Source organism: Jaminaea rosea (genome assembly GCF_003144245.1).
Source record: "Jaminaea rosea strain MCA 5214 unplaced genomic scaffold BDZ90scaffold_3, whole genome shotgun sequence".
NCBI lineage: Eukaryota > Fungi > Basidiomycota > Exobasidiomycetes > Microstromatales > Jaminaea > Jaminaea rosea.
In genome coordinates this window covers 322,768-348,688 of record NW_020289977.1, presented here as the reverse complement: position 1 = coordinate 348,688, position 25,921 = coordinate 322,768, and the positions used below count along the sequence as shown (strand labels likewise).

At 58.8% G+C, this 25,921-nt stretch overlaps 11 protein-coding genes across 11 annotated transcripts; 8 read left to right on the top strand and 3 right to left on the bottom strand.

Annotated features, from left to right (window-relative positions):
- Positions 1–203: 203 nt before the first annotated feature.
- On the top strand, positions 204–3,650 carry BDZ90DRAFT_258905 (hypothetical protein; the record flags this gene model as incomplete). Its single annotated transcript, XM_025508122.1, has 3 exons — positions 204–485; positions 558–877; positions 947–3,650. 3 exons carry the CDS (start codon positions 204–206, stop codon positions 3,648–3,650), a joined length of 3,306 nt encoding a protein of 1,101 aa, XP_025363442.1.
- Positions 3,651–4,698: 1,048 nt separating this feature from the next.
- BDZ90DRAFT_230838 (hypothetical protein) lies at positions 4,699–6,205 on the top strand. The gene is made up of 2 exons (XM_025505623.1): positions 4,699–5,089; positions 5,157–6,205. The coding sequence occupies exons 1-2, from the start codon at positions 4,813–4,815 to the stop codon at positions 6,074–6,076; spliced, it is 1,197 nt and encodes a 398-aa protein (XP_025363441.1). The 5' UTR covers positions 4,699–4,812; the 3' UTR covers positions 6,077–6,205.
- A 346-nt stretch (positions 6,206–6,551) lies between these two features.
- BDZ90DRAFT_250011 (hypothetical protein) lies at positions 6,552–7,984 on the top strand (the record flags this gene model as incomplete). Its single annotated transcript, XM_025507677.1, has 4 exons — positions 6,552–6,814; positions 6,894–7,358; positions 7,451–7,831; positions 7,914–7,984. 4 exons carry the CDS (start codon positions 6,552–6,554, stop codon positions 7,918–7,920), a joined length of 1,116 nt encoding a protein of 371 aa, XP_025363440.1. The 3' UTR covers positions 7,921–7,984.
- A 171-nt stretch (positions 7,985–8,155) lies between these two features.
- On the top strand, positions 8,156–11,758 carry BDZ90DRAFT_131818 (hypothetical protein). The gene has a single exon (XM_025503383.1). It carries the CDS (start codon positions 8,190–8,192, stop codon positions 11,712–11,714), a length of 3,525 nt encoding a protein of 1,174 aa, XP_025363439.1. The 5' UTR covers positions 8,156–8,189; the 3' UTR covers positions 11,715–11,758.
- On the bottom strand, positions 11,592–14,097 carry BDZ90DRAFT_230834 (hypothetical protein). The gene has a single exon (XM_025505622.1). It carries the CDS (start codon positions 14,057–14,059, stop codon positions 11,873–11,875), a length of 2,187 nt encoding a protein of 728 aa, XP_025363438.1. The 5' UTR covers positions 14,060–14,097; the 3' UTR covers positions 11,592–11,872.
- A 150-nt stretch (positions 14,098–14,247) lies between these two features.
- BDZ90DRAFT_230833 (hypothetical protein) lies at positions 14,248–16,557 on the bottom strand. Its single transcript, XM_025505621.1, has 2 exons — positions 15,809–16,557; positions 14,248–15,733 (listed from the first exon to the last, which is right to left on the bottom strand). Exons 1-2 carry the CDS (start codon positions 16,508–16,510, stop codon positions 14,642–14,644), a joined length of 1,794 nt encoding a protein of 597 aa, XP_025363437.1. The 5' UTR covers positions 16,511–16,557; the 3' UTR covers positions 14,248–14,641.
- Positions 16,558–16,872: 315 nt separating this feature from the next.
- BDZ90DRAFT_217884 (hypothetical protein) lies at positions 16,873–18,063 on the top strand (the record flags this gene model as incomplete). Its single annotated transcript, XM_025504337.1, has 2 exons — positions 16,873–17,521; positions 17,597–18,063. 2 exons carry the CDS (start codon positions 16,873–16,875, stop codon positions 18,061–18,063), a joined length of 1,116 nt encoding a protein of 371 aa, XP_025363436.1.
- Positions 18,064–18,418: 355 nt separating this feature from the next.
- Positions 18,419–19,189, top strand: BDZ90DRAFT_258899 (hypothetical protein; the record flags this gene model as incomplete). Its single annotated transcript, XM_025508121.1, has 1 exon — positions 18,419–19,189. The coding sequence occupies one exon, from the start codon at positions 18,419–18,421 to the stop codon at positions 19,187–19,189; it is 771 nt and encodes a 256-aa protein (XP_025363435.1).
- A 654-nt stretch (positions 19,190–19,843) lies between these two features.
- Positions 19,844–21,014, top strand: BDZ90DRAFT_230831 (hypothetical protein). Its single transcript, XM_025505620.1, has one exon. It carries the CDS (start codon positions 19,861–19,863, stop codon positions 20,941–20,943), a length of 1,083 nt encoding a protein of 360 aa, XP_025363434.1. The 5' UTR covers positions 19,844–19,860; the 3' UTR covers positions 20,944–21,014.
- Positions 21,015–21,158: 144 nt separating this feature from the next.
- On the top strand, positions 21,159–23,692 carry BDZ90DRAFT_230830 (MBOAT-domain-containing protein). Its single transcript, XM_025505619.1, has 5 exons — positions 21,159–21,329; positions 21,433–21,680; positions 21,752–21,952; positions 22,026–22,127; positions 22,208–23,692. Exons 1-5 carry the CDS (start codon positions 21,264–21,266, stop codon positions 23,376–23,378), a joined length of 1,788 nt encoding a protein of 595 aa, XP_025363433.1. The 5' UTR covers positions 21,159–21,263; the 3' UTR covers positions 23,379–23,692.
- Positions 23,543–25,832, bottom strand: BDZ90DRAFT_230828 (seven-hairpin glycosidase). The gene has a single exon (XM_025505618.1). It carries the CDS (start codon positions 25,472–25,474, stop codon positions 23,765–23,767), a length of 1,710 nt encoding a protein of 569 aa, XP_025363432.1. The 5' UTR covers positions 25,475–25,832; the 3' UTR covers positions 23,543–23,764.
- Positions 25,833–25,921: the final 89 nt, after the last annotated feature.

Here is a 25,921-nt window from a genome sequence, read left to right as displayed (position 1 = left end):
AGTCCGTCGACCATTTTATTGCGCCTGCCGCGACTTCCTGGGATCGTGGAGGGTCAACAGTAGCCAAGAGTGAAAGGTGAAAGGCCAGCCCAGGAAAGCTCACGTATTAAGTTGGACTCCTCGACCGCAGCCCAATCTTGGCTCCCCACCAACAACATCAATACCCAATCAGCTCTGCCGGTACGCTTTCGACGCCGCTCAGCATGTTCAATGCCTTCAATCCGGCCTTCATGCCGCCAGGCGCGGTCGCGTTCGATCAGGGTCCTGCACTGCCTCCTCATCTTGCGCCGCAGACGAGCTACGCAGGATACGACTACGGCGCCTCAGCTGGGATGGCAATGGGATATGCAGGTGGAGAGAGCTCGACGGCGGATGCGGGCCACGACGAGACTCACCTACACGGAAGCCCCAAGTCGAAGGACGAGGCGCTTGCTGGTGGAGACGATGATGGGGGAAAGCGAAGGAGAGTTCAGAGAGCATGTGATGTAAGTACGCCGTGGAGCAGTGGCCGTATCAGCGGCTCTCTGACACCGGCTGATCCCGGGAACCACCCGCAGATCTGTCGCCGCAAGAAGATCCGCTGTGACGGCCTACAACCGGGCAAGTCGGCATGCACAAACTGCATCACCTATGGTCACGAGTGCAAGTTCGAAGAAGCGGCGAAGAGGCGAGCACCACCTCGCGCCTACGTCGAGGCCCTCGAGGCACGCATGGAAAGGATGGAGCAGCTCCTCGTTGATCTAGCCCCCGGCGTCGACTTCACAGAGCGTGTTGGCCCGCCTGTCAGGCTGCCAGAGGAAAACAAGGACAAGACGGGCACGTCACCGCCCACTACCTACAAATCGCTGCCTCAGCCTTCAATCCGTCGTAATGAGCTGTGAGTGCGAAATTTAGTCTCACTGACACTCGAGGCTGTGGCTGACCATTCGTACTTCCACGCTCGCAGTGCTCATTCTGTCCTGCCAGACGACCCTGCGGAGCGCCAACGCTTCATCGACGACATTGGCGGCAAGATAGCGGTCAAGGAGGAAGAGACCGGCGACGAAGCTGACCAATCATACAACGATGAAGAGATTGCCCTTGTCCAAACCGCAGACAAGCACAATGACCTGAGTCGAATCAAGATCATGCTCCAAGGCCGCCAAGACGTCTCCGGTAGCACTCCTCAAGACTCACCAGAGACCTCGTCGTCACTCTCGCCGCCCACCGACGCAGGCTCGTCCACTCATCACCCAGACCCCGTCGCCTTTCTTGGCAATTCGAGCACCATACACCTTGTCCACGGCCTCGAGAAGATGGGCGGCAAAGGCGAAGTCATGAAGAGCATGATCGACTCGATGCGTCCAGAGTTCTGGAAGAACCCTACGACGATCATGGAGGATCGACTGGATCCTGCGCGTGACGCCGCCGAGCTCGAGGACACTATGACCGCGTGGCCCGAGCCCGACTTGGAGAAGAAGCTCGTCGACGCCTACTTCAGACGGGCTCATCACGACAATCCAATCCTCAACGAGGTCACCTTCCGCGCTGAGCTGCAGGACCGGTCTTTGCGCCTGGATCGCGAGTTTGTCATGGTTGCCATGATGGTCTTCGCCGTAGCTAGCCGTCTGATCGATGACGAGCGTGTCCTGTGTACGCCACGATCAGACGATTTCCTCATCAACACGCTTGGAGCCAAGTGGCACAACTCCTGGAAGCGCCTGGCATTCGGCACGCGGGGCCCCAGTGGGTCGCTGCGCTACATCCAGTCGTTCGTCCTCGCCGTCGTCTACCTCTGCGGCACAGGGTTGCATTTCAACATCGGCTGGTGTCTCCTTGGCGTCGTCTTCAGGCTGCTCGAGTTCGCTGGAGCGCACCGCAAGCTCACGGCACAACGTCTGCAGCACCCCTTGGCCATCGAAGAGGAGTGGCGTCGTACCTGGTGGACAGCCTACTCCCTCGACCGTGAGATTTCGACGACTCTCGGTCGCCCCATGGCCGTTCAGGACGAAGATTTCGACGTCGCCCTTCCCCTCGAAGTAGACGAGCGCTATTTCACCGCAAGTGGAGACGGTGCCGTCCCCACGCAACCCAAGGGTAAGCCAGCCCACATCTCCGGCTTCCTCTCAGCCCTCAAGCTGGACGAGATTATGGGTCGCACCCTCCGCACCATCTACGCGATCGGCAAAGCCAAAGTCAGTCGCGGTCTCGTCGGCAAGGGTTGGGACCAGCTCATCGTTGCAGAGATCGACTCCCTCCTCAACCAGTGGCTCGACAGCGTCCCCAAGCACCTCCGATACAATGCAAATGAAAAGAACGAGGAGTGGCTCGTCCAGTCGAGTATGCTGTACTGCAAGTATTACTTTTGCCAGATCCTGGTGCATCGGCCCTTCATCGTAGGACCGAAGATGAGCAGCTCGCTCAACTACCCCTCCCTGGCTATCACGACCAACGCCGCCAAGTCTATGACGCAGATCCTCGGCAACCTTCTCAAGCGCGGTCTTATCCACGAAGGTGGGCACGGAGCGGGCTCGCGAGCCTTCGAGGCTGGTTGCGTGCTGCTGGTCGTGGTTTGGGGATCAAAGAAGAACGGCATCCGCGTCTCCAACTCGACGTTCAGCGACATCAACAAATGTCTTGAGATCCTGCGCGAATTTGAGAAGAGGTGGGCTATCGCAGGTAGGCTCAACGACATTCTCTCGACGCTTTGTCGCATCTTCAAGGTTGAGACGGCTCAGCAGGAAGAGGAGCAAGCGGTGCTTTCCAAGCGCAAGGCTAGCGCTGCGGACGAGGCGGGCAATGCAGCCGCTACTGCTCATGGTGCCCCTGCTGCACCGTCCGAGCGCCCAGTGCGCGGCCACTCTCGCGTCGACAACAGCAGCTCAGGCAGCCTCACCAACGGGCACAATCATGCTCAGCCCAGTCGCAGCGGCAGTGGCCACCTGGACCAGCTTCCTCTCTCTACGCAGGACCTCGGCATCACGCCCACATCGGACTCGTCTGGTTCGGGAAGCATCAGCACCTTCACGTCGCCCAACACACGCTCTGCTCGAGCCGGTCAGCAAGGTAGCGGCATGTTCTCGAACGGTAATACGGGCACGGCTGGCGCTTCTAATGCAGACTACTCGGACCTCGCCGCCGCTACGGCTGCGGCAGCCGCTTCAGGCTTTGACGTCTCATCCACCGGCAACAATGGCGGCTTCGACATGTCGGCTCTCGGTGGCTCAGGGGATCTCTTCGCTAACTTCGTCAATGGTCTGAGCGCTCCTACCTTCACACCTTTGGACCTGCCCTCTTTCTCTTCTGCCTTCTTCACCCAGCCGCCTACGGGTGCTACGCCTGGCTCGGCGAGGAGGAGAGAGAGCAGCTTATTCGCTGGCGGTTGGCCGAATGGTGCTCCTGCTGCAGGGGACAGAGCAGGTGCGACGGCGGGCGAGGACGCTGGGGGCCAGAGCATGCCTCAGCTCACGCCAGGTTACAGCAGTATCTTCGGCAGTGGCGTAGACTACAATACCTTCCAGCCTGCCGCCTCGGATGGCCAGATGCATCAGCATCAGCAGCAGGCTGGCGTTCAGCCCGGATCGACGATGAATGTCGATGGTAACGCAGGGGGTGATCCCTTCAATATGCGCGATTTGTGGCCCCCCGGTGCATATGGGCAACACCATTGAAAGCGGAAGCTCGCATGGAGCACAGGGCAACGAGGACAGACCTCAATTGAGTTTCCAAGACGTCTTGCTACCACCACTGAACCACTTGCTTCTACCGTGTCATCTTCTCTACTCGAGGGTGAGGCCCATTGGGCTCTACCCCTCCGCTCCTTTGGCTCTACCTGTCTTTGTATCCTCGCTACTCTTCTTGCTCTCTGTCTCAGACCTCGATATCACCTCTAATCCATGTCATTATCTGATTCCCTGCACCTTCATGTTCTCCTTTTCGCCTTCTGCGACACCTCATCGCCATCCTCGGTGCAGTCTGGGCGATGTGACCTCGCGACTTTACTTGGAGCTCAGCCCTGGCACTTTGCGGGCGACCTCTCTGGCCAATGTGAGGACGAGCACGGCTGAGCGAGGCGGAGAGCAGCGATATGGATGAGAGCGGGTCAAGTCGACTACTAGCCTGAACCATCAGCTCTTGGTCTTCACCGAGCAATCAGAGCCCGCACTCGCTGCGCATGATCAGCAACAGGTGCGCAGGCCTTGAGCGCTGATGTCCAGCAAAGAGCCGATGAGTCGAGGTGGTCATAGACCTCACCAGCGCCCCATATTTCGCCTTCCCTCGCAGCACTCGGCCTGCTTGCGCTCAGTGAGCGCTTCAATCTGGCCCGATGCTTTATACGACTTGCCACCTCTGAAAGTAGGCGTGGGCTGCCGAGAGCTCACGCCGCGGAGGGGAATCGCCTGCTTGTTATCCGGGCTGCGAATGCAGGGTTCAGAGAAAGGAAGAGAGTGGGAAGAGAAGCGGCACAAGCTGAATGCGAGTTGTGCGTGACAAGGACATAGCATTCAGTCGTGGTGTCTTGTGACTTGAATGGCATTGAGGCGATATGGTGAGGAGCCAAGGGCGGACCAGGCACATTGACGCACATTCATGGCCTGCCGCCGCCGCCGCCGCCGCCGCCCCGGAACGGAGTTTCGACGGACAGGTGCGCGCCTCGAAAGTGAGTGTCGTTTGGGTCGAGTGAATCTGGGCGGCGAGTTCGAAGTTGTCTGTGGAGTAGGAGCCTCGAGTCCGTATTGCAGCTTTCGTTACTACAACCCTATCCTACCTACTCGCCACAGCGCGTCCCTCCCCCCTTGACTACCTCACATCGCGTCGCTGCACACGCCAAAGATGCCGCCAAAGAAGAATAACCAAAAGGCGGGAGGTGCCGGGTCCAAGGTAACGGTGGACAAGACGTTCGGCATGAAGAACAAGGGAGGAGGAGCAGCTCAGCGCCAGGTCAAGCAGATTCAGCAGCAGCAGGCTCAGCAGGGACTGAACAAGGAGGCATTGGCAAAGCAGAAGAAGAAGGAGGACGAGAAGAGGATGAAGGAGGAGGCAGACAGGAGAAGAAAGATTGAGGGAGAGCTCTTTGCCGTCGTGCAGCCAAAGGTGCCCTTTGGGTCGGGTGAGTACGTAGTGGCTGGGCATCCCACGCAGCGAACTGACAAAGCTGCCCCTACGCTCACTCATAGACCCCAAGAACTTCACTTGCGCCTACTGGAAGGCGGGCAAGTGTGAAAAGGGCTCCAAGTGCAAATTTGCCCACTCCAACGACCCGGGTCGTAAGACGGAGAAGAAGGACCTCTACACAGATATGCGCGATGGTCCAGCAGCGGCAGAGGAAGACAAGACAAAGGACACGATGGACACATGGGACCAGGCTAAGCTGGACAAGGTCATCTTGTCGAAGCACGGCAACCCGAAGTCTACGACGGACAAGGTGTGCAAGTTCTTCCTCCAGGCTGTCGAGGATGGCAAGTACGGGTGGTTCTGGGAATGCCCCAATGGAGGAGAGAAGTGCATGTACAAACATCGCTTGCCCCCTGGATTCGTGCTCAAGAGCCAGAAGAAGGAGCTCGATGAGCTGGCAAAGAAGACGGAGATTTCCCTCGAGGAGTTCCTGGAGGCGGAGCGACACAAGTTGGGCACTCAATTGACGCCTGTGACTGCCGAGTCGTTCGCCGTATGGAAGAAGGAGCGCCAGGACAAGAAGGCGGCAGAGGAGGAGGTGGAGCGCAAGAAGAAGGAGGCGCAGGCTGCTGCGAACAAGGCCAATGGCCTCAGTGGACGTGAGATGTTCACCCTCGGATCGCTGCAGCAGGATGACGAGGATGACGACGGTGACGACGACTTCGATATGAGCAAGTACATGAAGGCTGGGTGGTCGCAAGAGAGGCAGGAAGAGGAGGAGCAGAAAGCACAGAGGGAGCAGTGGGGCGATGACGACGAAGATGACGCCGAGGAGAATGGAGGCAAGTCGGCGGACGCAAGTCGACCTACGAGCGGGCAGGCATCACCAAATGGGGAAAGCAACGGCGATGGCGGCGTGAGCGGGGCTGAAGCGGGAGTCAAGAAGTTGGCCGTCAATGGTGACGGTGGATCGACGACATGAGTGGGTTCGACCTACGCTCCCGCCTTTCGTACTCTGTAGCCTCCTCAGCTTCTCCTTTTCCCCCTCTCGCTCTCACTCGCTCTCAGTTGTTGCATCCTCCCATCATCATTCCCTTGAGACGTGAGCAACGAATCGAGATTTAGTATGCTCCCACATTTAGTTAGCAGGCCGTCGAGTGCGTCGATGTCGCGTTTGGCCCAGGCTTGTGGGCTGGGCTTCGCCGCGAAAGCCGAGTCGAGCGGACAGGTCTCAGAGAGCAGCCTGGCGGGCAGGCGGGCGGGCGTTGCGTTGCGTTGCGTTGAGTTGCGGGCGAGAAGAACAAGCGGCGCGGCCATCGAGAGCAAGTTCGACACCAGATCGGTCCGTCCGTTCCCGTCCTCCCACCTTGCTTTCTCTCCTCATCCCTCATCACGTCCTTACCCTTCTCGAGATGCTCGCAAATCCTCTGCGCTCCACTCTTTCTGCTGCCCGTCCCATGAGGACGTTCGCAGCAGCACCGTCGTTCACTGCTCCTGCTCTGCGCCGAAGCTACGCAACGCCCGCTTCCTCGGGCAGCCCAACGTCTGCCTACGCGCAGAAGCCAGGCAAGGACGGCAACTACCTCGTTACCCTCGTGCCCGGTGATGGTATCGGGCCGGAGGTTGCGCAGGCTGTCAAGGGCATCTACAGCGCGGCCAAGGTGCCCATCACTTGGGAGGAGGTCGATGTCACGCCTGAAATCAGGGACGGACGCTCGCGGTGAGTGCCCAACCTCCCACGCTGCGTATATGCGAAGACGATCTCACAATCTTTTCCATCTATCTCACGCGCGCGTCAGCATCCCGCTCTCTGCTGAGGAGTCGATCAAGCGCAACACACTCGCGCTCAAGGGCCCCCTCGCAACCCCCATCGGCAAGGGCCACGTTTCCCTCAACTTGACCTTGCGTCGCACCTTCAAGCTCTTCGCCAATGTTCGTCCCTGCCGTAGCATTGAAGGCTACAAGACCCCTTACGACAACGTCGACACTGTCCTCATTCGTGAGAACACCGAGGGCGAGTACTCGGGCATCGAGCACGAGATCGTCGATGGCGTTGTCCAGTCGATCAAGCTTATCACTCTCGAGGCTTCCGAGCGTGTGGCTCGCTATGCTTTCCACCATGCTGAGCAGAACGGTCGTAACAGAGTGACGGCGGTGCACAAGGCCAACATCATGAAGATGTCAGACGGCATGTTCCTGCACGCTTGTCGTCAGGTTGCCAAGGACTATCCTAAGATCCAGTACGACGAGGACAACCTCGACCGGTGCGTGGGCGCGAGGAGCAGCACGTATACTTCTCTCTGCTCCCACAACTGACACAACCCCTCACCCCCTGTCCCTTCTTTCCCGCCCGCAGCGTCTGCCTTCGCATCGTTCAGGACCCTGCCCCTTACTCCGACCGCGTGATGGTCATGCCCAACCTCTACGGAGACATCCTCTCGGACATGTGCGCCGGTCTCATTGGCGGTCTCGGTCTCACGCCTTCCGGCAACATTGGCAAGGACGCTTCCATCTTCGAGGCCGTCCACGGCTCTGCGCCGGACATTGCTGGGCAGGACAAGGCCAACCCTACCGCTTTGCTGCTCTCCTCGATCATGATGCTGCGTCATATGAGCCTCTTTGACAAGGCGGACCAAATCGAGAGCGCCATCTTCAAGACGATTGCTGCTGGGGAGACTACGGGCGACCTGGGTGGGAAGCTGGGCACGAGGGCGTTCACTGACAAGATCATTAGCAGGTGAGTAGGCGCGGAGGGTACACAGCAGCAGGACGAAAGAGCAGCTAGCTGACCATGGTTGCCTTCTCTGCCGCGACGCCAGGCTCTGAGTGATTTTCTGCGAGCCGCGATAGATTGTTCAGTACCTGCGTAGCCTTTTTGTCTATTTGAAACCTGCGTGACAATGTCATTTGGACGAATCAAGAGGATGGTATGCTGCACCCGCTAATGGCTGTGATGGTCTGCTGCTCCGGGCCGTGGCTCGTCTCGACTTGCAAGTCGACGTCGTGGTCCGTCCAAAAATCAAAAGAGCGGAAGCGCAAGAGACGACTCGCGACGCTTTGTCTTTCTTTCCACGATTCAATCATCCATCGCTTCGATGCTCAGACGAATAGCTACAAGGGCATCGTCGAGCAAGAGCGCTCAGCATCTACCCCATCGCTGCCCTCTGACTCACTGTCCTCTTCGTCCGCACCAGCATCATGTCTCGCCCCCTACTCAGGCTCTCCAGCACCGCTTTCTGACCTCTTCCTCCTCTCACACCAAGCAATTTCAATCTCGTCGAGGTCGCACCCACTCTCCTCGCCGTAAGCCCATTTCAGCATGGCGCTCCCGCGAGAAGCTTCTGCGCTCCGAGCTCACCGACCTAGAACGCAAATTGGACCGCGTCGACAAGCGTGAAGCGGCGAGCGAGGCGGCAAAGGACCTGCCCGAATTGGATGACGAGGCCCTCGATGAGGTGTACAGGGGGCTGGAAGCGCCCGAGGAATTGAGTAGAGAGGACAGGAGGCTTTTGGAGAGCGGTCAGCGAAAGGTCATGGAGAGAAGGGCGAGGGTCATGAGACTCGTGCGGGGTCAAGGCGCAGCATTGAATGCGCCGGATGCGCATCACCTCGAGGGCAGGGCTGGCAAGTCGCACGAGGCTGACAATGTCGCAGAGGAGTCCTCCGCAGACAATCTCGCCGCTCCTCTATCCTTCTTCGAGCGCATTCAACAGCGCCTAGACCGACTCGCTGCCCGCCTGTCAGACGTAGAGACGAAGCTGCACCAGGAGGGCAGTCCATCAACATCTCAGGCGGGCGAGCTCATCAGTGAGATCAAGGACGACGTTGAGGCCGTGCGATACAAGGCACATACATTGCAAAGCCAGCAGAGCGAGGCGAATCACGATGCGGTAGAGGAGGAGGGAGGACACGAGCAGTTTGAAACGATTCATTTTGATGAGGAGCACAAGGCACCCAAGGCAGCAGTCTGTGACAGCATGGAAGAGGCTGCGCAAGAAGCAACTTCGTCGATCCTCGTCAAGAAGCTGGAGGAGCTCGTTCATTCCGCGGAGGCGGCACAAGACAACGATCTGATAGCTTCTATACAACCTCGCGACTGGTCAGCTCTGGGCACTACTCTGGTTCTCCGTGGCCAGCAAGACTCGCTCATCAAGGCATTCAACCTCCTCTCCCATCTCTCGTCCTCTGGCTCAATTGAACCCAACTCCCTCGTATCCTTTCACGAATCAGTCGCAGACGCCATAGCTTCATACGGTGACTCTGCTCGTTGCGAGGCGGTACTGGCCCGGATGGAGGACCTGGCCCTCACTCCTACACCCTACGCCTACCATGCTCTCGCGAAAGCATATCTACGCGACCCAGCTAAAGGACTGTCTTCGGCGCTGGCGCTCATCGACCATATAGAAAATTCAACTACAGTCAGCGCTCCTCCCTCTCAGGCTACGTACTCATTGATTCTTTCAGCCCTACTAGACGAGCCCAACTTCGAAGTCAAGGATGAAGCCTGGGGCCTCTGGTATCGCATGCGTCTCAACGCGCACCCCGTTCCCGACGCCGTCGTATGGAGCAACATGCTTCGCGCCTGCGCGTTGGGCTCGACTCCGTCCAGACACGCAGAGCTGGGTATGGAGGAGGGACATCGCGGCTCGCAGAAGGGAAAAGTCTCCCCCTCTGCCCTTCTTGCTTCACTTCGCAAGAAGGCTGGCCAGGCAGAGGCGGATGTTGCACTGGACCTCTTCCGTGAGATGACAATTGTTCACGGTATTCGCCCTACGCCCGCGTGCTACGATCATCTCATCCTCGCACTCTGCCGTGGTCCAGGGGGCAGGTACCTGGAAGGATTCAGGCTGTTGAGCGAGCGTATCACCCTTGCGAGAGAAGCGGCAGGTGGGGACAGCGAGGTGGCAATGAGTAGCTATGAGCCATCCCGCCTTACATTCAATGCTCTGCTCGAAGGGTGCAGGAGACATGCAGACGTGCTCAGGGCCAGATGGGTGCTAGCTGAGATGATCAGGAGCTCGGCCCCCTTGTGGGCTACACCAGCTGGTGAGAGGGAGACGAGAGGGATGGGATGGAGGGAGAGGGCGAAGATGGAGTTGCGGATGCCGGATGCCGAGTCGCTGGGTAAGCTTTTCCTCACGTATGCTGCGTGGACGCCTACGACTGAGCATCTAGTGACGAAGAAAGGCTCCAGCGAGGACAATGTCACGGAGAGGGCGAGGCACGAGGCACGCGGACGTACTCACAGCGGGTCTGCACAAGAAGTCGCGGCCCCACCTCAGTCCACCACGCCACCGCCCAACAACATCGAGCTCTCCCAGCCTGCAATGGACGAAGCGGCCTCCGAGTTCTCATCCGCCCCTCCAACAACATCAGCCGATGTCGTCCGTGAGATCCGCGGTCTCCTTGCACGCGCGATCGCCGACCACTCGCCGCAGTCTTCAGATGACGAGTCGTCATCCTTCCCAACAGGACCCCTCTCCTGTGTGACCATCTCCACTCGACTACTCAATTCGTACGTCACGGCCCTCGCTGCGCACACGCCACGAGGCCAGAGGGCAGATGCGATCAGCGCTGCCGTCAGGGGCGAACAGTCTCTCTTCACCAGGCTGGGATGTAAGCCAAACGGCCGCACCTTCCTCATCGCACTCCAAGCATGCTTCACCTCCGCCTCGGCGGACGGTCGCTCCACATTGGCGGCGAGCGAGGTAAACGCCCTCTCTTCCTGGGCCTGGTCAGGCTGGCGTGACATCGAGGGATCAGGCGCTCCTCCCTCCCAGCTCCTTCCTCATCGCGAAGCAAACAAGGACGCGGGGCTGGATCGACGCACCCGCGAGCTCATCTGGGGCGAGCGTATTCGCCTCCTTGCCAAACAGGGGAGATTGGATGAAGCACTGCAGACTTTGCGCGAGTTCACCAGCTTGTACCCGCCGAGGCCAAGGGGCAAGGTGATGGGCGAAGGAAGGCAGACGCCTGTCTTTTCGGCAGAGAAGGACGGGCCGGTCAGAGAGGGGAGGAGAAGGCCTTTCTTTGATTTCGATGCTGTACGGAGCACATTGCAAAGGCTCGAGGAGGGGAGAAGGACCGTCGGAGGCCAGCTTCAGCTGTCTGTGGATGATCAAGGGTCGGAGGACCTGCTTGATGGACCAGATGCGCAAACAGGGCAGGCGGCCATTGACACCGAGAAGTCCACGTCGCTTGCGTCCTCTTCTCCTGCCACACCCATTACCGCTCGCCGCAAGCCCCCCGCCCTCTGGCAAGACATGCAGGGTCGCCCCACCTCACAGCCTCCCTCTCTCTCGTTCTACGAGCTCAATCTCCTGCACCAACGTCTTCTAGAGGCAACGGAACGACCGACACGCGAGCAGGACATCGGATTTGTCGGGTGGCTGTGCAGGACTTGGGAGAGTGTGGAGAAGGGCCCGAAGCGAAGAAGGGACAGAAAGGAGAGCGGGAAGGCGAGCGGTGTGATGAGGAGGTCGGAGGAGGATGAGAGGGAACAAGGTGAGGCGGAATGGTTTGGCGAAGGTGAGGGGGAAGGGCAGGTGTGGAGCGAGTCGATCGATGAGGGGAGTGTCTCGTCACCAGCCGATCGTATGCAGACCAGGGCGACTGGATGAGGATCTATCCTCGCTGCCAGCAATACTACCACTTCTTCAGTATCTCGAGGGGTGGTGGTGACGTGGCGTTGCGATGTGATTGTACAGTTGCATCGTTGCTCTATGACCCTACAAGAATGGCGCAGCAGCTCTCTCGTCTCAGCATCGTCAACCCTACGCTACACTTCCACTCCACCATTGTCGCTGCGATCGCCATCGAGGAGCCCATCGCGCCTAGCAAGCTCCTCAAATATGTTGCGGAACCACTGCGTCCCATCACCTCCGCCCGTTGCACCACCACCATCGTCACGCACAATTGCCCGTGTGTCCGCCTCGACCGCAGCAAGCAGGTCGTACGTGAGCCGCAGGGACAACCCCTCGAGCTGAGCAAGGCGAAGCGTTGTCAAACCCTCCAGTGGGACCTTGCGATCTCCTCCCTTCTCCCGCCTCTCCTCCCCCTCCCTGGCCAATAAGCGCCTGACCGTCCGTCTCGCGAAGCGCTGAGAGCCGAAACGTGGGGTGTGCAGCACCTTGAGCCCCTCTCCTCCCGCTGTGCCCGGGAAGACTCGCACATCGATGCTCGGTTTCGTGATGCGCGGCAAGATAGGTAGCACGGCCAGTAGAAGTGAAGGAGGTAGGAGGGCTCCAAAACCTCGGAGGCGATTCCAGAGCACCCAGACTTCGTCTAGACCGAGGATCCCACGGGGTGGAGGTGTAGAGGAAGAGGAGGAGGCTGGCGCGCTAAGTAGGTCAGAGGGGAGATCGTCGAATGTATCAGACTCTTCGCCATCCCCTGCAGCCGTGGCATTGATCGTGGGCCAAGAAGCCCCCTTCGCGAGCACCTTGCCCTTAGCCATCAAGCCAGGCGATGCCCCGCTAGATCCGATGAGCAAGACGCTTGCCAGCTCTCTTGCTAGACCCTCATGATACTCTGCCTCATCCCTCGCCATTTCCTTTGTCACAGCACGCGTAGGCAGGCCAAGCTGGACGAGCGAGGAACGGATCAGAGTGGCAGCAGCAGCCGTATCTGCGTCGTCCTCGGCTTCTTCCTCGCCTTCGACGTCCTCGTCCACCCCGTCGCTGCGTCTCCTCGCTCTCGCAGCCTTCTCCTCCGCCTCTTTCTTCGTCAGCCTCGCATTCAAGTTCTCCGCCAGATCAACCATCTGTTTCGCCTTTGCCATGAATGCCTCCAAGTCGCGCAGAGCATCGGACATGTCTGATCTCTGAGCTGCTGAACGTGAGTTGTACGCTGTCAGCAGGCCGTCGATTCCCACGACTGGACCCGTGGATGCTGAAGAGGAGGGGGTAGAGCGCCCGTCGATGTCTATTCGTGAAGGGGGCGGACGGGGTGATGGGGCAGGAGAGGGGCGACCGCTGGACTTGTGGTTGGTACTGGTGGTGCTACTGCTGGCCTTCCAAGCTGCACGCCGCATTGCCTGACCCAGCGCCTCGTTGAATGCCCTGTCGCCTCCCTTGCGGAAGGAAAGCTTGACCGTCGTTTCCGCAGGCAGGGGCGGTGCAGGCGTTGAGGGGCGAGTACGCGGTGTGGTCCCAGGCGAAGGTGTGAGAGAGGACACGCCCGTCTGTACTCCTCCTGCGTTCGGAGTCCCTATCGATTCGTTACCCAGCGCCGAGTCACAGATTTCGCAGCGAGGCATTGAGGGATGATTGAGGAAGGTGCAAGTTGGGCACGCGATTTCAACGCGTGCAGTATCCTTAGTGGCCGGAGGCGCTGCGGCATTTGACGAGGACAGCGGTCGCGGTCGCGAAGCTGGTGGAGGGGCTGCAACTATGACTGCCCTGGGATCACGCTTGACACCGCAGAGCTGACAGGCATCCACGCCGTCCGTGGGCCCGGTGTTGTTGCTGAAACTGCACACGGGGCAGATCCATCTCTCTTGCGAGGCGGGCGACGTCGTCGATGACGATGGAGCTCCCGGTCTTGATGAGAGCGTCGCACTTGCCGTCGCATTGGCCAGTTCATCTTGCATCCTTGCTAGCTGAGCTCTGGAACTCTCTGCAGCATCCTCGCCATCATCGCTTTTCAGGCCGAGAATCACCTTTGGGCTACTCTTTAGAAATCCCGCATAATATTCTGTCATCTTGACATGTGCCAGTGGCAGGTATCCACTTCTTGTGCGCGCATCTCGACTGTCGATGTAGATGATACGATGAGAGGTGAGGTAGGCAGTTCCATCTTGCTGTTGCGGGAGCTTGGATGAGCCGGCGTAGAGGCCGACGGAGGGGCAGAGGGAAAGGACTTCTTCTGTCGGGAGGAGGTGCAAGCCGAGAGACGAGGCAGTGAGAGAGATTGGGATGAGAGGTGACGTTGATGAAGATGTAGAGGGGGCGGGGGATGAAGTCATGAGCCCGCAACGAGGTGATTGTATGCGGCAACGAAGAAGCAAAGCCAAAGTCGTGCGAGACATCGATCGACAAGCGCCACCTCTTTCGCCGCTCGGGCCACCGGATGATCAGCGCGCCACGCGAGACACCGTCGCGTCAGGGTCCAGCCAAGCCACCGAGGCGAGCCTTTGTTCTTGCCAACACAAGATACAATGGCATTCAAGACACAAAGCAATGCAGACCGAGCGAGTAAGACACTGAGTCGTGTCAATCAGCCTACAATGAGCCTCCCATTCCCTACCATCGAGGACAGCCCCTCCAGCAGGACCAACGCCGACAGGAGAGGCCTCGCCACCAGACGTTATGGCGGGCTCGCACCACGCAAAGCTCGTCTCACAGGCCGTCGAAATGAGCCGTTGATGCAACTTCGCGAGATCTTGTACGATGCTGTCAATGCGTGATGAATGGTAAAAATCAGAAGCCCAGATACACGTTGGCCATCCCAGGCCATCTATCGCTCCCTTTTCTCCCCTTGCTGTCCCTGCTACTCCTTACATGCATTGCCTTGACTGTCTGCTGCCCCTCTCCTTCCCTATGTCCGATCATGACTTTTGCTGCTCCCCCGCCTGCTCGGCCTTTTCCCTCTGCTCCTTCTCCTTCATCAATCGCTCGCGACGCTCCTCCGCCTCGACCACCTCGCGCACAACCTCCTTGCTCTTCTCGAGCAGGCCGGCGCTCTCCTGTTGAGCGGGTGCTTGCTCGCCCCCAAGGGACGAGCTGGATGAGGTGGAGGATGTCGCGGGAGCGCTGAGAGAGGGAGTGAAAAGTTGCGGAGGCGGGTAGAGGGACAGGGGGAGGAGCAGCAGATCGATGATCGCCGGCGGGGCTGCAGCTTTCAGTACTGACTCCGCCTCTGCTTCTTTCACCCCCTCCTGCTTGGTCGCCGCCTCTCTCCTTCCAGCCAACCTCTCACTAGTCTTGGTCCACAGCCTCAAAGTGGCCTCCATTTCGCCTTGCTCTATCTCGCCTGACCGCAAACCACGCTCGGTCAAGACCGACGAGAGAGTGGGGAGGTCTGACGGGAAGTTGGCAAGCGGTGGAAGCGGAGGCGTCGATGAGGAAGCGACCGCCGAAGCTCCCTCCGTGGGTGTGGCGGACGAGGATGAGACGCCGCCGATGACTTCCTCCTGGCCGGCGTCGCCTGAGCGACCGGCGGTCTGGGTTCGGCTTGCGCTGGCAAGGTCTACCTTGGCCGTCAACGATGATGTAGACGCCTTGCTGCTGGACTGACCGCTACTGGCCTCTAACAGCTTGTCGTCCTCAAGGATGAAATCCGCCCTCTTCTCAAGATTCCTTCTCAGCGCAGCCGTTGGCCTCAAGGTAGTCGGCAGCGTAAAGACGGCGCTCAGATCCACCAGTGTCTCCTTGGGCAATGCCTTCCACAATGTCTCAAGATCTGCTGCCGCAGCTGCGCTCAAAGTGGGGAGACGAGCCAGCTCTTCGTGGACTGCAGAAGTAGGACGGCTAGGCGATGGCCCCTTGTTCGGGCCCGGAAGGGAGGCGCTCGCCATGAGGTCTCGGATGGCAGAGGAATTGCGGAGCCGTTCAACGGCGGCGGCGCGTTTGGTTTCTTCTCCTTGGCGGATCTTGAGGAGTTGGGAGGGGAGGATGCAGGTCGAGGGGAGCAAGAATGGCTGGAGACGAGAAGAAGAGAAGTAGAGGGATGTCAGCAACGCCCTCTTACACCCAACTACCTCGCTGGTACTCACGGCATATATCACAACCAACGGCAGCACTTCTTCGACGATGAGCAGAATCGCCAAGAACAGCGGCAGCTTCTTGATGTCCTCCCTGTGCACCTTTGCAAGCCGCGCCTCGCCCCAAGTCATCTCTCGCCTCTCCTCCAGGCACGACTTGCGGATCTCTGCTACTCGCTGCCGATCACGCCAAATCTGCTTGACTCCGTTGAGGTAGAAGCGGAAAAGGAATTTGAGCTGGGCGTAGAGATCTTTGATACGGGAGCGCCACGTCTTCTTGGGAGGCTCGGGTGGCGGCGAGGCGTTTGAAGACGATGATGATGATGATGATGATGATGATGATGGAGTGGCAGTGGAAGAGGTCTGTGATGAAGTCTGGGCTGAGGCTGATGTTGATGCCGTGGAAGATGATGAGGCGATAGCTGAAGTCGACGCAGCTGGAGCAGAATTTGACTGCGCTGCTGAGCGTGATTGCACCTGCCTTGGCTGCAGGCGTGATATCGATTGCCTTGACGTCGCTTTGTGCTGGGATGTCGATGCGGTAGGCGGGGGGGCGTCATCTCTCGACGATGAAGATGACGAATGCTCTGTATGCGGCGAGAGGGCCGCAGAGTACCGCCTAGCTATTGACGGTGCGCCAGCTGCTGTGTATGCTGGACACCGTGAGACATGTACGGCAGTTCGTCTCGCCGACGAGGATGCGGTCCTGATCATAGCGAGCGGAGGTCGTGATGCTGAGGAATCCAGACGATGAGACGATGTCGGCAAGCAACCTTCGTCGTCGCCGTCGTCGTCTTCGGCGGCGGCAAGGGCGGCTCAGCCTGTTTGCTCCGTCCGCTGCGCGTGCCGTGGCTCGACGTCGCACCCAGTCGCGAGGCGAGGCGAGACGGAACCAGGAACCAAAGTGAGGACCGAGGCAGGCAGCGCCAAAAGTCATTTGATCCTGACATACCACCACCTCACCATCAGCGATGCCAGACCTCACACCTTCAAAGGCTCGCAAAGCGACCTCCATTGTGCCCGGTGGAGCGAGCGGCGATGGCGCTGGGTCATCTATCTCATCTCAAGACGCTCAGATGCGAGACGCTTCCGCCAGCGAGAGCAACAGCACCTCCGCCTCAGCCACAGCGGCCGCCGACGACGATGAGGGCAAGACAATCTCAGCAAACGACAACTCTGACGATCGCGAGGCCGGTCCCTCTAGCCCGCGCTCCTCTCAGACGCTCCGTCATCAGGAACCTCTGGACCCTGATCTCCTGGCCTCTTATCCAATCTATCTGTCCACCTCACTACCTCCCTCCTCCTTCCTCCATCTCCTCCAATATCCCACCTTCCCACGCAATCAGCCCCTTCCTGTTCCCGATGTTGCACGCCAACGTGGCCTCACGCAAGCGATCAGGTGGCGCCCGCAGTCAGGATGGGTGCAGGTGGAACTCCCCCTCGACTTGCGTCGCAGTGTCTACGATGAAGAAAAGGGCGGGGAGATGGGCAAAGGAGCGCACGCTGCTGGAGGCGAGATCGGATCCAAGACCACACAAGCGGACTCGGATGACGACGACATATCGTCGGGCAAGAGGAGCGGGAAAAAGAAGAAGAAGGCAAAGAAGGAAGAAGAGGCGATGGATTTAGATGGGTTGGCCCCGCCAAAGAGGTTGGAAAAGATTAGATTGGAGAGCGAGGTCATGCCGCCTATGACGCACTATTGTGTGGGGGTGATGCGTGATCGTGAGTACCGTTCGAGCGATAAGCGTCGACTGCAGTTCACTGATCTATCATTTGCACGCCATGTCATCCATACAGAGGCCCTCCATCTCACCCATTTGGACAGGGTCGTCCAGCTTCGGCCCTCCATGCACCACCTCGACGGACTAGACACGATGGAAGCCCAAGCCAAGCGCATGGAAGCCAAAGCCAACGCAGACGAAGAAGGCTCAGACAATGACGAGGCCGCAGCAGCCGCAGCTGCCAAGAAGAAGAAGCCCACCTCGGTCAACGTGACCGTCAAGGGAGAAGCGGGCCAAAGCGGCGGCCAGCCTGGTCGTGGAGGACCTGGTGGGGGCGCAGGTCCGATGGATGCCAAGGATACGCTCATGGCTGCAAAGAGGTTGGCAGAGGCGGAGAATTGGGTCGATTTGGAATGGAGAGACGCTCAAGGGAGGCATGCGGGAGAGGTCAAGAACATCATGGCCGCGCAGCTCTTTGCTGGCAGTAAGAGGGAGCTGAAGTGTACGACGAAAGCGCGCGATTACTTGCCGCCGAAGGAGTAGACGCGGAGGGGCCGCAAGGAATTGGCCTACAGTTGTCAGGGTCAGGGGCCAAGCTCGCTTCACGTTCACGACTCACTCTCACCATTATTACCCTCTAATCTCCAACAATTATTCTTCTGCACAGGCGTGAGTCGCATTCCAGCGAGCGAGCGGCCGGGAAGTGGCTCAATGATGGTTCGCCCAAAGATTCGCAACGAGGGGCTGTCTTCACGGCTTCACTGCCGTTATCATGACCCGCTCTTGGGTCAATCACAACATCCAATGAGCGAGCCTCCGTTCCTCCGACTGTCCATCATCGCCCACTCATCTACTTTCCCTCCCCTCACCACGAAACATCACCCCTCCTACCGCCGACATGCCCAAAGAAAATTGGGGTCCCACCCAGGACACTCTTCTCGCAAATGGGATGGTCTCCCTCATCCTCTCCAACCGCGCCTCCCTCTACACCATCGAAGGGCTAGGACCCTGGCGCGGCAACGGCGGCTCAACGATCAATGCCAAAGTGAAACAGCTGCTGCAGAGAACGCTCTGTAAGGGGTATGGAGCGAGTATGGAGATCAAAGCTGGTGCGGGAGGGAGAAAGAGGGAGAAGAAAGAAGAGATCACGAAACATTTCAAGAGTGAGAAGGGCAAGACGGCAGGGAGCGGTGGGAGGAGCAAGAAGCGACCGCCCATTTCTGACTCGGACGACAGTGACAGCGAGGCCCTTCCTCGCACCTCGAAGGACAGATCTCAACAGAAGAAGCAGAAGAGCAAGGACGCTGGACAGAGCGAGGAAGAGCTCGAAGCCGAAGCCACCGGCGACGAAGCCGAAGATAGCAACGAGGATGACGAGCAAGACGAGTCTGCAACCTTCTACGTTCCTCCTCGCGAGAAGCGCCCCTCTCGTGCTGCAGCGAGCAAGATCCAACACTATGCTGAGGAGAGCGAGGAGAGTGATGATGATGATGGCGATCACGAAGTCGATCAGGTGGCTGAGGGCGGAGGCGAGGTCGGCAATTCCTATGAGCGAGCAAGGAAGGAGGCAGTGATCCGTAGCGAGAGCGGGCACGAGGCTGCTGCGAGCTATGAAGAGGAGAATTCGGATGGTGAGCTGGCCGATCAGAAGGGCGAGGAAGAGGGATGATCCAGTCCTCATCTCAGTAGCAATAGGGTTCGCCATATCAGCTCAGTTTCCATCTCGCCATCTTGCGGTGGGCTCAGACCATCGACAGGCCGTCGCCAGCAAACGGCGGTCTCTTGTCATTCGCTGTTGCTTTCGTAATCGACTAGCTCTCGTTCACCTCAACGACGTCAATTTTATCCTCTGCTTCCTCATGCGCAGTGCGAACTCGACCTCACCGTAGACTCAGCCTGCATTTCCCAGCAAGTCGGCCATCTCTGCTGCCGTATTTGTCGTCGCAGCGTAGCAATAACCATAACGAAGCGGCTGCAAAGTCTTCTGGATGGTCGACCAACGATATCCAGGAACAAGATTGCGAATGAGTGTACCGTCGCTCGATGACGCACAGCTGCTCCCCCACTCGAGCGAGCTCAGGGTCACGCCACGCCTCCTGATGCATCTCGTCTCCTGCCCATCGAACTCTCGCTCACTGCATCGCATTGCTCTTCGAGACTACCATGCCCAACGAGCCTGTCTGGACGACTCGAGACGACACGGAGTTGGCTAGCGCAGTGGCCCAGGTGCTCGTCGACCACCGTAAGGAAGTCTACGCTTGGCCCACACTCAGGGAGCGATGGAGACACAAGGGCTACGATACGCTGTTCAGAAAGCTGAAGATGCTGATCAACAATCGAATGGTCAAGCCTTACGATGCTGTGATGCCCAAGGGCCCGATGGGTGGGGCAGCGGGAACCTCTTTGTCGACCAAGGTGAAGGTCAAGAAGAAGGAGGACAGCGATGAGGATGATGACAAGAGCGAAGTCAAGACCGAAGCCAAGACGAAAGCGGCGAAGAAGGAACGCCTCAACCTCTTTCGCTCCTCGCCGGACGAGGCAGATAGCGAAAGCGAGGACAGCCGGCCTAGTCGAGGTCGACGACCCGGTACCACACTTGACACCTATTTTCGTCCCAAGCCCAAGCCTGCGGCTCCTGCTCCCTCAGCATCCTCGTCGAGCCACATCACACGCGCCGTGACTGGCAAGTCTCCTCCGGTCGTCATCTCGCTCATATCTGACGACGAGGATTGCGGTCAACCGACGTTCCATCGACGCGGTCGCTACGCCACGCCTGTCGAGGATGATGACGGCGACGAGGCAACGCCTCCGCCCTTGGAGCTCTTCTCCAGCCCCGGCCAGGGCCAAAGCTCAAGTATGGGTGCGTGCAGCACGAATCCCTCGTCGAGCCCGGTGACCGCAAAAAAGCGCGTGAGGACTGCACGCGACGAGGATGGTGACGACGACAAGCGTGCAGTGGCCAGCACATGCAAGGATATCGCGTCGACATCCCCTTCCTCTCACTCGATGAAACGTCTCAAGATCCCTCGCCCCTCAACTTTCTTTGAAGACGGTGACTACGAATCTTCGCCGACTGCGTATCGCTCTCAACGCAGCGCCGCTGCGCAGGCTACGACGAAGCTGGCTGCCCTCTCCTACACTCTGCCCACGACCGAAGATGAGTGGGAAGAGGAGCAGGAATTTGAGAGGCAGAGGGGAACTAGGCGGGCGACTTCCAAATCAGCAGGGATGCATGAGGACCATGAGGCTGGCACCAGGGAAACGCCAGCCAGGAGACCTGTAGGAAGTCAGAGCAGGCAAGGCAGCACGGCCGTGGACAAAGGAGTGCAGTTGGAATCACAGGATGAGCTTGAGGGTGTCCATCAGTCCACGACCGGCCAGACGCAGCTCCTCGCCGAGCTGGACATGCTTGGCGACGACTAGACGATCGCGTCGGCATCACTTTTGCTACTTGATCTTGATCCCTGTCGTTAGATTGCTTCAACGCCGTGTCGACTCGCATCGATGTCCAAGTCTCTTTCTTGTCCCTACGCGCTGCCGGCGATCTTGATTGTCCTCGCTCCCTTTTCAAGCGACGTCATGCACGTCGCCCCAAAAGGCGGGGTCCGTGCTTTGAATCCTTTTCCGGGCGGCGGTGAGCTTTTTCCTTCCTTTCTCTCACTTAACTCCACCTCGTCTCTGCTTAAGTCTTAAGGCAGCGTGTCGACGTCTTCATCACACGTTGAGAAGGATCGTCGCCATAGATGCTGTTCCAGTCGCAGTTTGAAGCCCTAGCCGGAGTGGCTGGGGCTCCTGTGGACTACGTCAAGGTAAGAGCTACTGTTGAGCTGAGACACGCGACACCCAAGTCCACGATCGTGCGTCCACTGAAACTAACATGCCCTCTCTCTCGCCTTCTTTCTCGCGGACCAGCTCATCACACTCCTCATCATCGCCTCTCCTCTCGCCTATCCGCTACCCTCTCTGCCAAGCACAGCAAAGCATGTCGTCTGCTTGGCAACGAGCGCCTTCTTCTTCGTCGGCATCCTTGACCTGCAGGCCGGCTTCCTCCAGCTGTTGGGCACCAGTTTGATCACTTACTTCTTGGCAAAGCTGCAATTGGGTGGAAGGAAGATGCCTTGGATTGTATTCTTCTTCGAGATGGGCCATCTGACGATCAAGTGGGTGCGACGAGCATGTATGCTCTCGCGTCTGCCTTGCTGACCAGCTTATACCCTTGTCCACCGCGCAGCCATCTCGTTCGAGCCTTTGGCAACATTCCGTTGACGACCATCGAAATCACGGCGATGCAAATGGTCTTGACTATGAATCTCACTACCTTCGCATGGGACGTCTACGATGGACAGATGCGTAGCGAGCAGGAGTGCGATGAGCAGCAGAAGGGCCAGAGGATCACTGAGTTCCCGAGCTTGCTCGAGTTCTTGGGATATGCGTGCGTACAGGAGACATCCATGACTGAGTGATGGAGGTCAGTACTGACCTGTCTCGCCTCGTTACCCGTGCAGCTTCTACTTCCCTGGCGTGCTGGTCGGCCCTTCCACCCGCTTCGTCGACTACCGAGCTTGGGCAAATGGTACGCTGTACTCGTCGCCCAAGGGCAAGGAAAAGTGAGTGCAAGCATGCCAATCGATCTATTGACCGATGCGGAGAGCTGACCCTCAACCTTCGACCTGCTCCCATTGCGCAGAGAACACGGCGGGTCCGCCTCTTCTCCCCCACCTGGACGCTTCCTCGCAGCCTCCCGCGAGCTCGCAATTGGCTTCGTGTCGCTGGCCATCTATGCTCTCTACGCTCCCAGCTGGGACTTTGCCGCCCTCACTGTGCCCTCAGCAGCGGGTGGCGTCCGCGACGAGTCCTTCATATGGCGGGCCTGGTTTGCAGTCGTAGCCTCTTTCATGGCGCGCACCAAATACTACGGGATCTGGACTCTCACCAATGCGAGTTGCATTCTCTCTGGCCTCTCCTACAACGGCCTCGCTCCCCTCACGACCACCGGCGGCAGTGATGTGGCCTCACGAACCCGCTGGAACCGCTGCCAAAATGTTGACCTCTTGGGCGTGGAGCTCGCCCAGAACTGGAAGGAGTTGCTTGACCATTGGAACATGAACACGAATGTCTGGTTGCGCAATAACGTCTACAAGCGCATCGCTAAGCCCGGACGCAAGCCTGGCTTCAAGTCTACCATGTTTACCTTCATCACCTCGGCCTTCTGGCATGGAATCGCGCCGGGGTACTACGTGGCCTTCGTCCTCGGTGGCTTCTGCCAGAGTGTCGCGAGGTCGCTGCGCAAGAACCTGAGGCCGCGCGTCTTCAGAGATCCTAAGCAGAAGGGAGAGGTGCGATCATTGAGCTCGCTGTCGCAGATGAGGGCAGGCCAGCTCATCTACGTCTCACTGAGCATTGCTGCGGTGCACACCACGCTCAGCTTCGCCGCCATGGCCTTCATCCTCCTCGACGTCCCCACGATCATGCGCGCTTGGGCCTCACTCTACTTCTACGGCATCATTGCCGTTCTTGGGCTCATGGTAGCATTCCGAATGGGGCTGGGCAAGTACCTCTCCGGGTCGAAGCGCATCGTTCATCCGAACAGCGCCAATGACGAACGTCGCGCAAAGATCAATCGAGCCATCTCGCTCCCAGACGTGCCTGCTGCGAGCCGTGAAGCGAAGGAGGCGGCGCTGCAAAGCGTACAGCGCGAGATCGAGGACCTGGACGCCCAGCCTAACCTGCCGGATGTCGAGGTGGTGATGGAGGAGCTGAGGAGCAGAGCGCAGGAATTGATGAGGGAGCTGGGCCAGAAAGGCGAGGGCCAGCCGGCGGAGGTGGCCAACAAGGCGGCCGAAGTGTTGGCGAAGTGAGCGGGGCTACGAGGGATGAGGAGTATGAAGGAGAGGGGGCAACCACGATGCCGCACTACGGGAGCACGTGAAGGCGCGCACGAGTGCTACACGATGCCGAGCTCCTTGCTTGAATTATCGGACAAATACTCAACGGGAGAAGTGCTGAGGTCGGAAGACAGAATTACCATTAATTAAGAATCTACGGATCGAGCAGCGTGTGTGAGAGAGAGAGAGAATCGCATGGTAGAGGTGACAGGAGGTGGGGTATGCTAGGTAGCTACACGTGTGGAAGAGGGTATGGGGAGGAATCTGAGCCGGGATGAGTCGAAAGAAGGAGCCAGGGGTCCCACGCAGGGAGGCGGCGAAGGGGAGAGAGCGCATCTACTGCCCTTCTTGACGTCCGCCTACCCTTGAACCAGCAGTTGACCCACGCCACCGAAGACCTCCTTGAGGATGCCTTGCACCACCTTGCCCGCGTCAGGGTTGCTGCTGAACTTGGGCAGGGGCACGCTCTTCGTCGCCGAAGCGGTGGACGGCTTTGCGCTGCTCGTAGGCGAGACAGGTGATCCAGGCTTGGCGAGGCGGCTACCCGGGTTGAGTTGCGGGAAGGTGACGCCTGGTCTGTCCAGCCTGAAGGGGTGAGCCTCGGTGTTGAAGACCCACTCGCCGAGGTCGATGGTTGATGGGTCGGCGAAGATGAGGTAGAGGTACTTGAGCAGCTCAGCATAAAGGAATGACTCGGAGTCATCAATCTGTGGCGGAGTAGCCTGGGTGACGTCCGACAGAGCTGCCAGTGCAGCGGGGGCTTTGCAGTGGTTGCGAATGTTCTTGAAGGCTGCCCAAGCCAGGTCCTGCCACTTCTTGTCGCCCGTGAGGCGGTACGCGTAGAATACGGACTCGAGGACCTCAGGACGAAGCACGTAGTACTTGGAGTCGTAGTCGAAGCCGTGCTGCCTGTAGAAGTCTGGGCTACGGATCTTGACACCATTCGTGGAGCCGCTTTGCGAGGCGTAGACGAAGGACTCAGGACCAATGCCAGAGGCGCTCGAGGTGTATGTGTTGATGCAGGCGTCGGTAAGTCGCAGCCCGTACTGGAAGATGTCATCGTTACCCAGCAGCTTGCCGCCGAGCATCCAGTTGCCGCCATGGAAGCATTCGAGGTGAGAACTGCGCGGAATCAAGCCTCCAGAGGAGGCGGAGTAGTCGGCGAGGTAGAGCAGGTCCTTGCGCGTCGTGTTACCGCCTGCAGTCGTCATGAGGTGAGCGATCGACGAGTTGACGGCGCGAACCCAGGCAGGCATGTACGAGTAAGGGTTGCCGTTAAGGTACGAAGCCTTGATCAAATATTCAAAGTAGCTGTCGCTTCCACCACCCCACGTCACGTAGTCGCCTCGAGGTTTGTTAGTAGCTGGGTCGATGCCTTGAGGATTGAGTCCGGGGAACGGGAGGGGCGACGCGTTGATGGTGGCGCGCATAGCCTTGGCGGCGAAATTACGGAAGGTGGCATTATTCGAGTACTTTGAGAGTCTGTCAAATTCCAAGATGAGTGTGCCTGTCTCTGCGATGATGGCACCTTGGTCGGTGACTGGAGTTGGGTTGGTGTTCCAGTTGCGGAGACCGTTGTACGGGAGCGCGTTGTTGCCGACCCAGCCGTGCAGCAGGCGATCTGCGACGACGACGGCCTGGTCGACGAGCTTTTGATTGGTCTTGCCGCCTAACTCATACGATGAGAGCAGTCCACCAACGTGCCTGATTGTCGTTTCGAAGATGGAGATCTGGTCTTGCGACGTCTTGGTGTAGTCGACACGCAGCGACTGGGCGACGCACTCGTTGTAAATGTCGTTGAGGCCCATGATCTTAGCCGTGCTCTGGACGTCGACGATGGTGGCTCCCCAGCCACCCAAAGGGTCAGCGCAGGTCTTGGTGAGTGGGTTGAGCTGATCATGGCCAAAACAGTAGCGCTTGTAATCTGCGTAAGAGCTGGCAAAGAGGGACTTGACGGCGTTGGCTCGCGCAGAGTTACCACGCGCATTGGGCGATTGAATGCCGGCAAGAGCGGTGGAGGCCAGAATGGCGAGGAGAGTGCAAGTGTAGAGGCGAGTGAACAAGAGCATGGTGGCGAGGAGAAGGTGAAGAAAGGGTGAGAAGGGGGAGGAGGGGGAGGAGGGGAGGGGGGTTGTGACAACGATTGGTGTACACTCGCTTGGCTCATATAGGTCGAGAGGGGTCTCACCTCCTCTGTCCTCCTGTTCTGCGACGGCCCGCTTCTCTCGAGAAAAGCGGGCCTTGTCGCTTCACCTTGATGGACTTGATCATCGATCTCCTCTCCATGGCCGCCCCTTCCCGATCAGGAGCGTTCGTGTGAGGGGCCCGCTCGTCACAGAAAGGTCTGACTTCGCTTGTCCGTCCCGTCGGTGCTTGTCATCATCGAAGCCCGCATCTTTCTCTCGTCGAATGCCACGCATTGCTCTTTCTCCGTTGCCTGTGTTGGACTGCATGAGTTTTGCTTGCTTGGATGCAGCTTGCCCCGCGTTCTGCCCGCGTTCTGCTGCAGGAGCGGG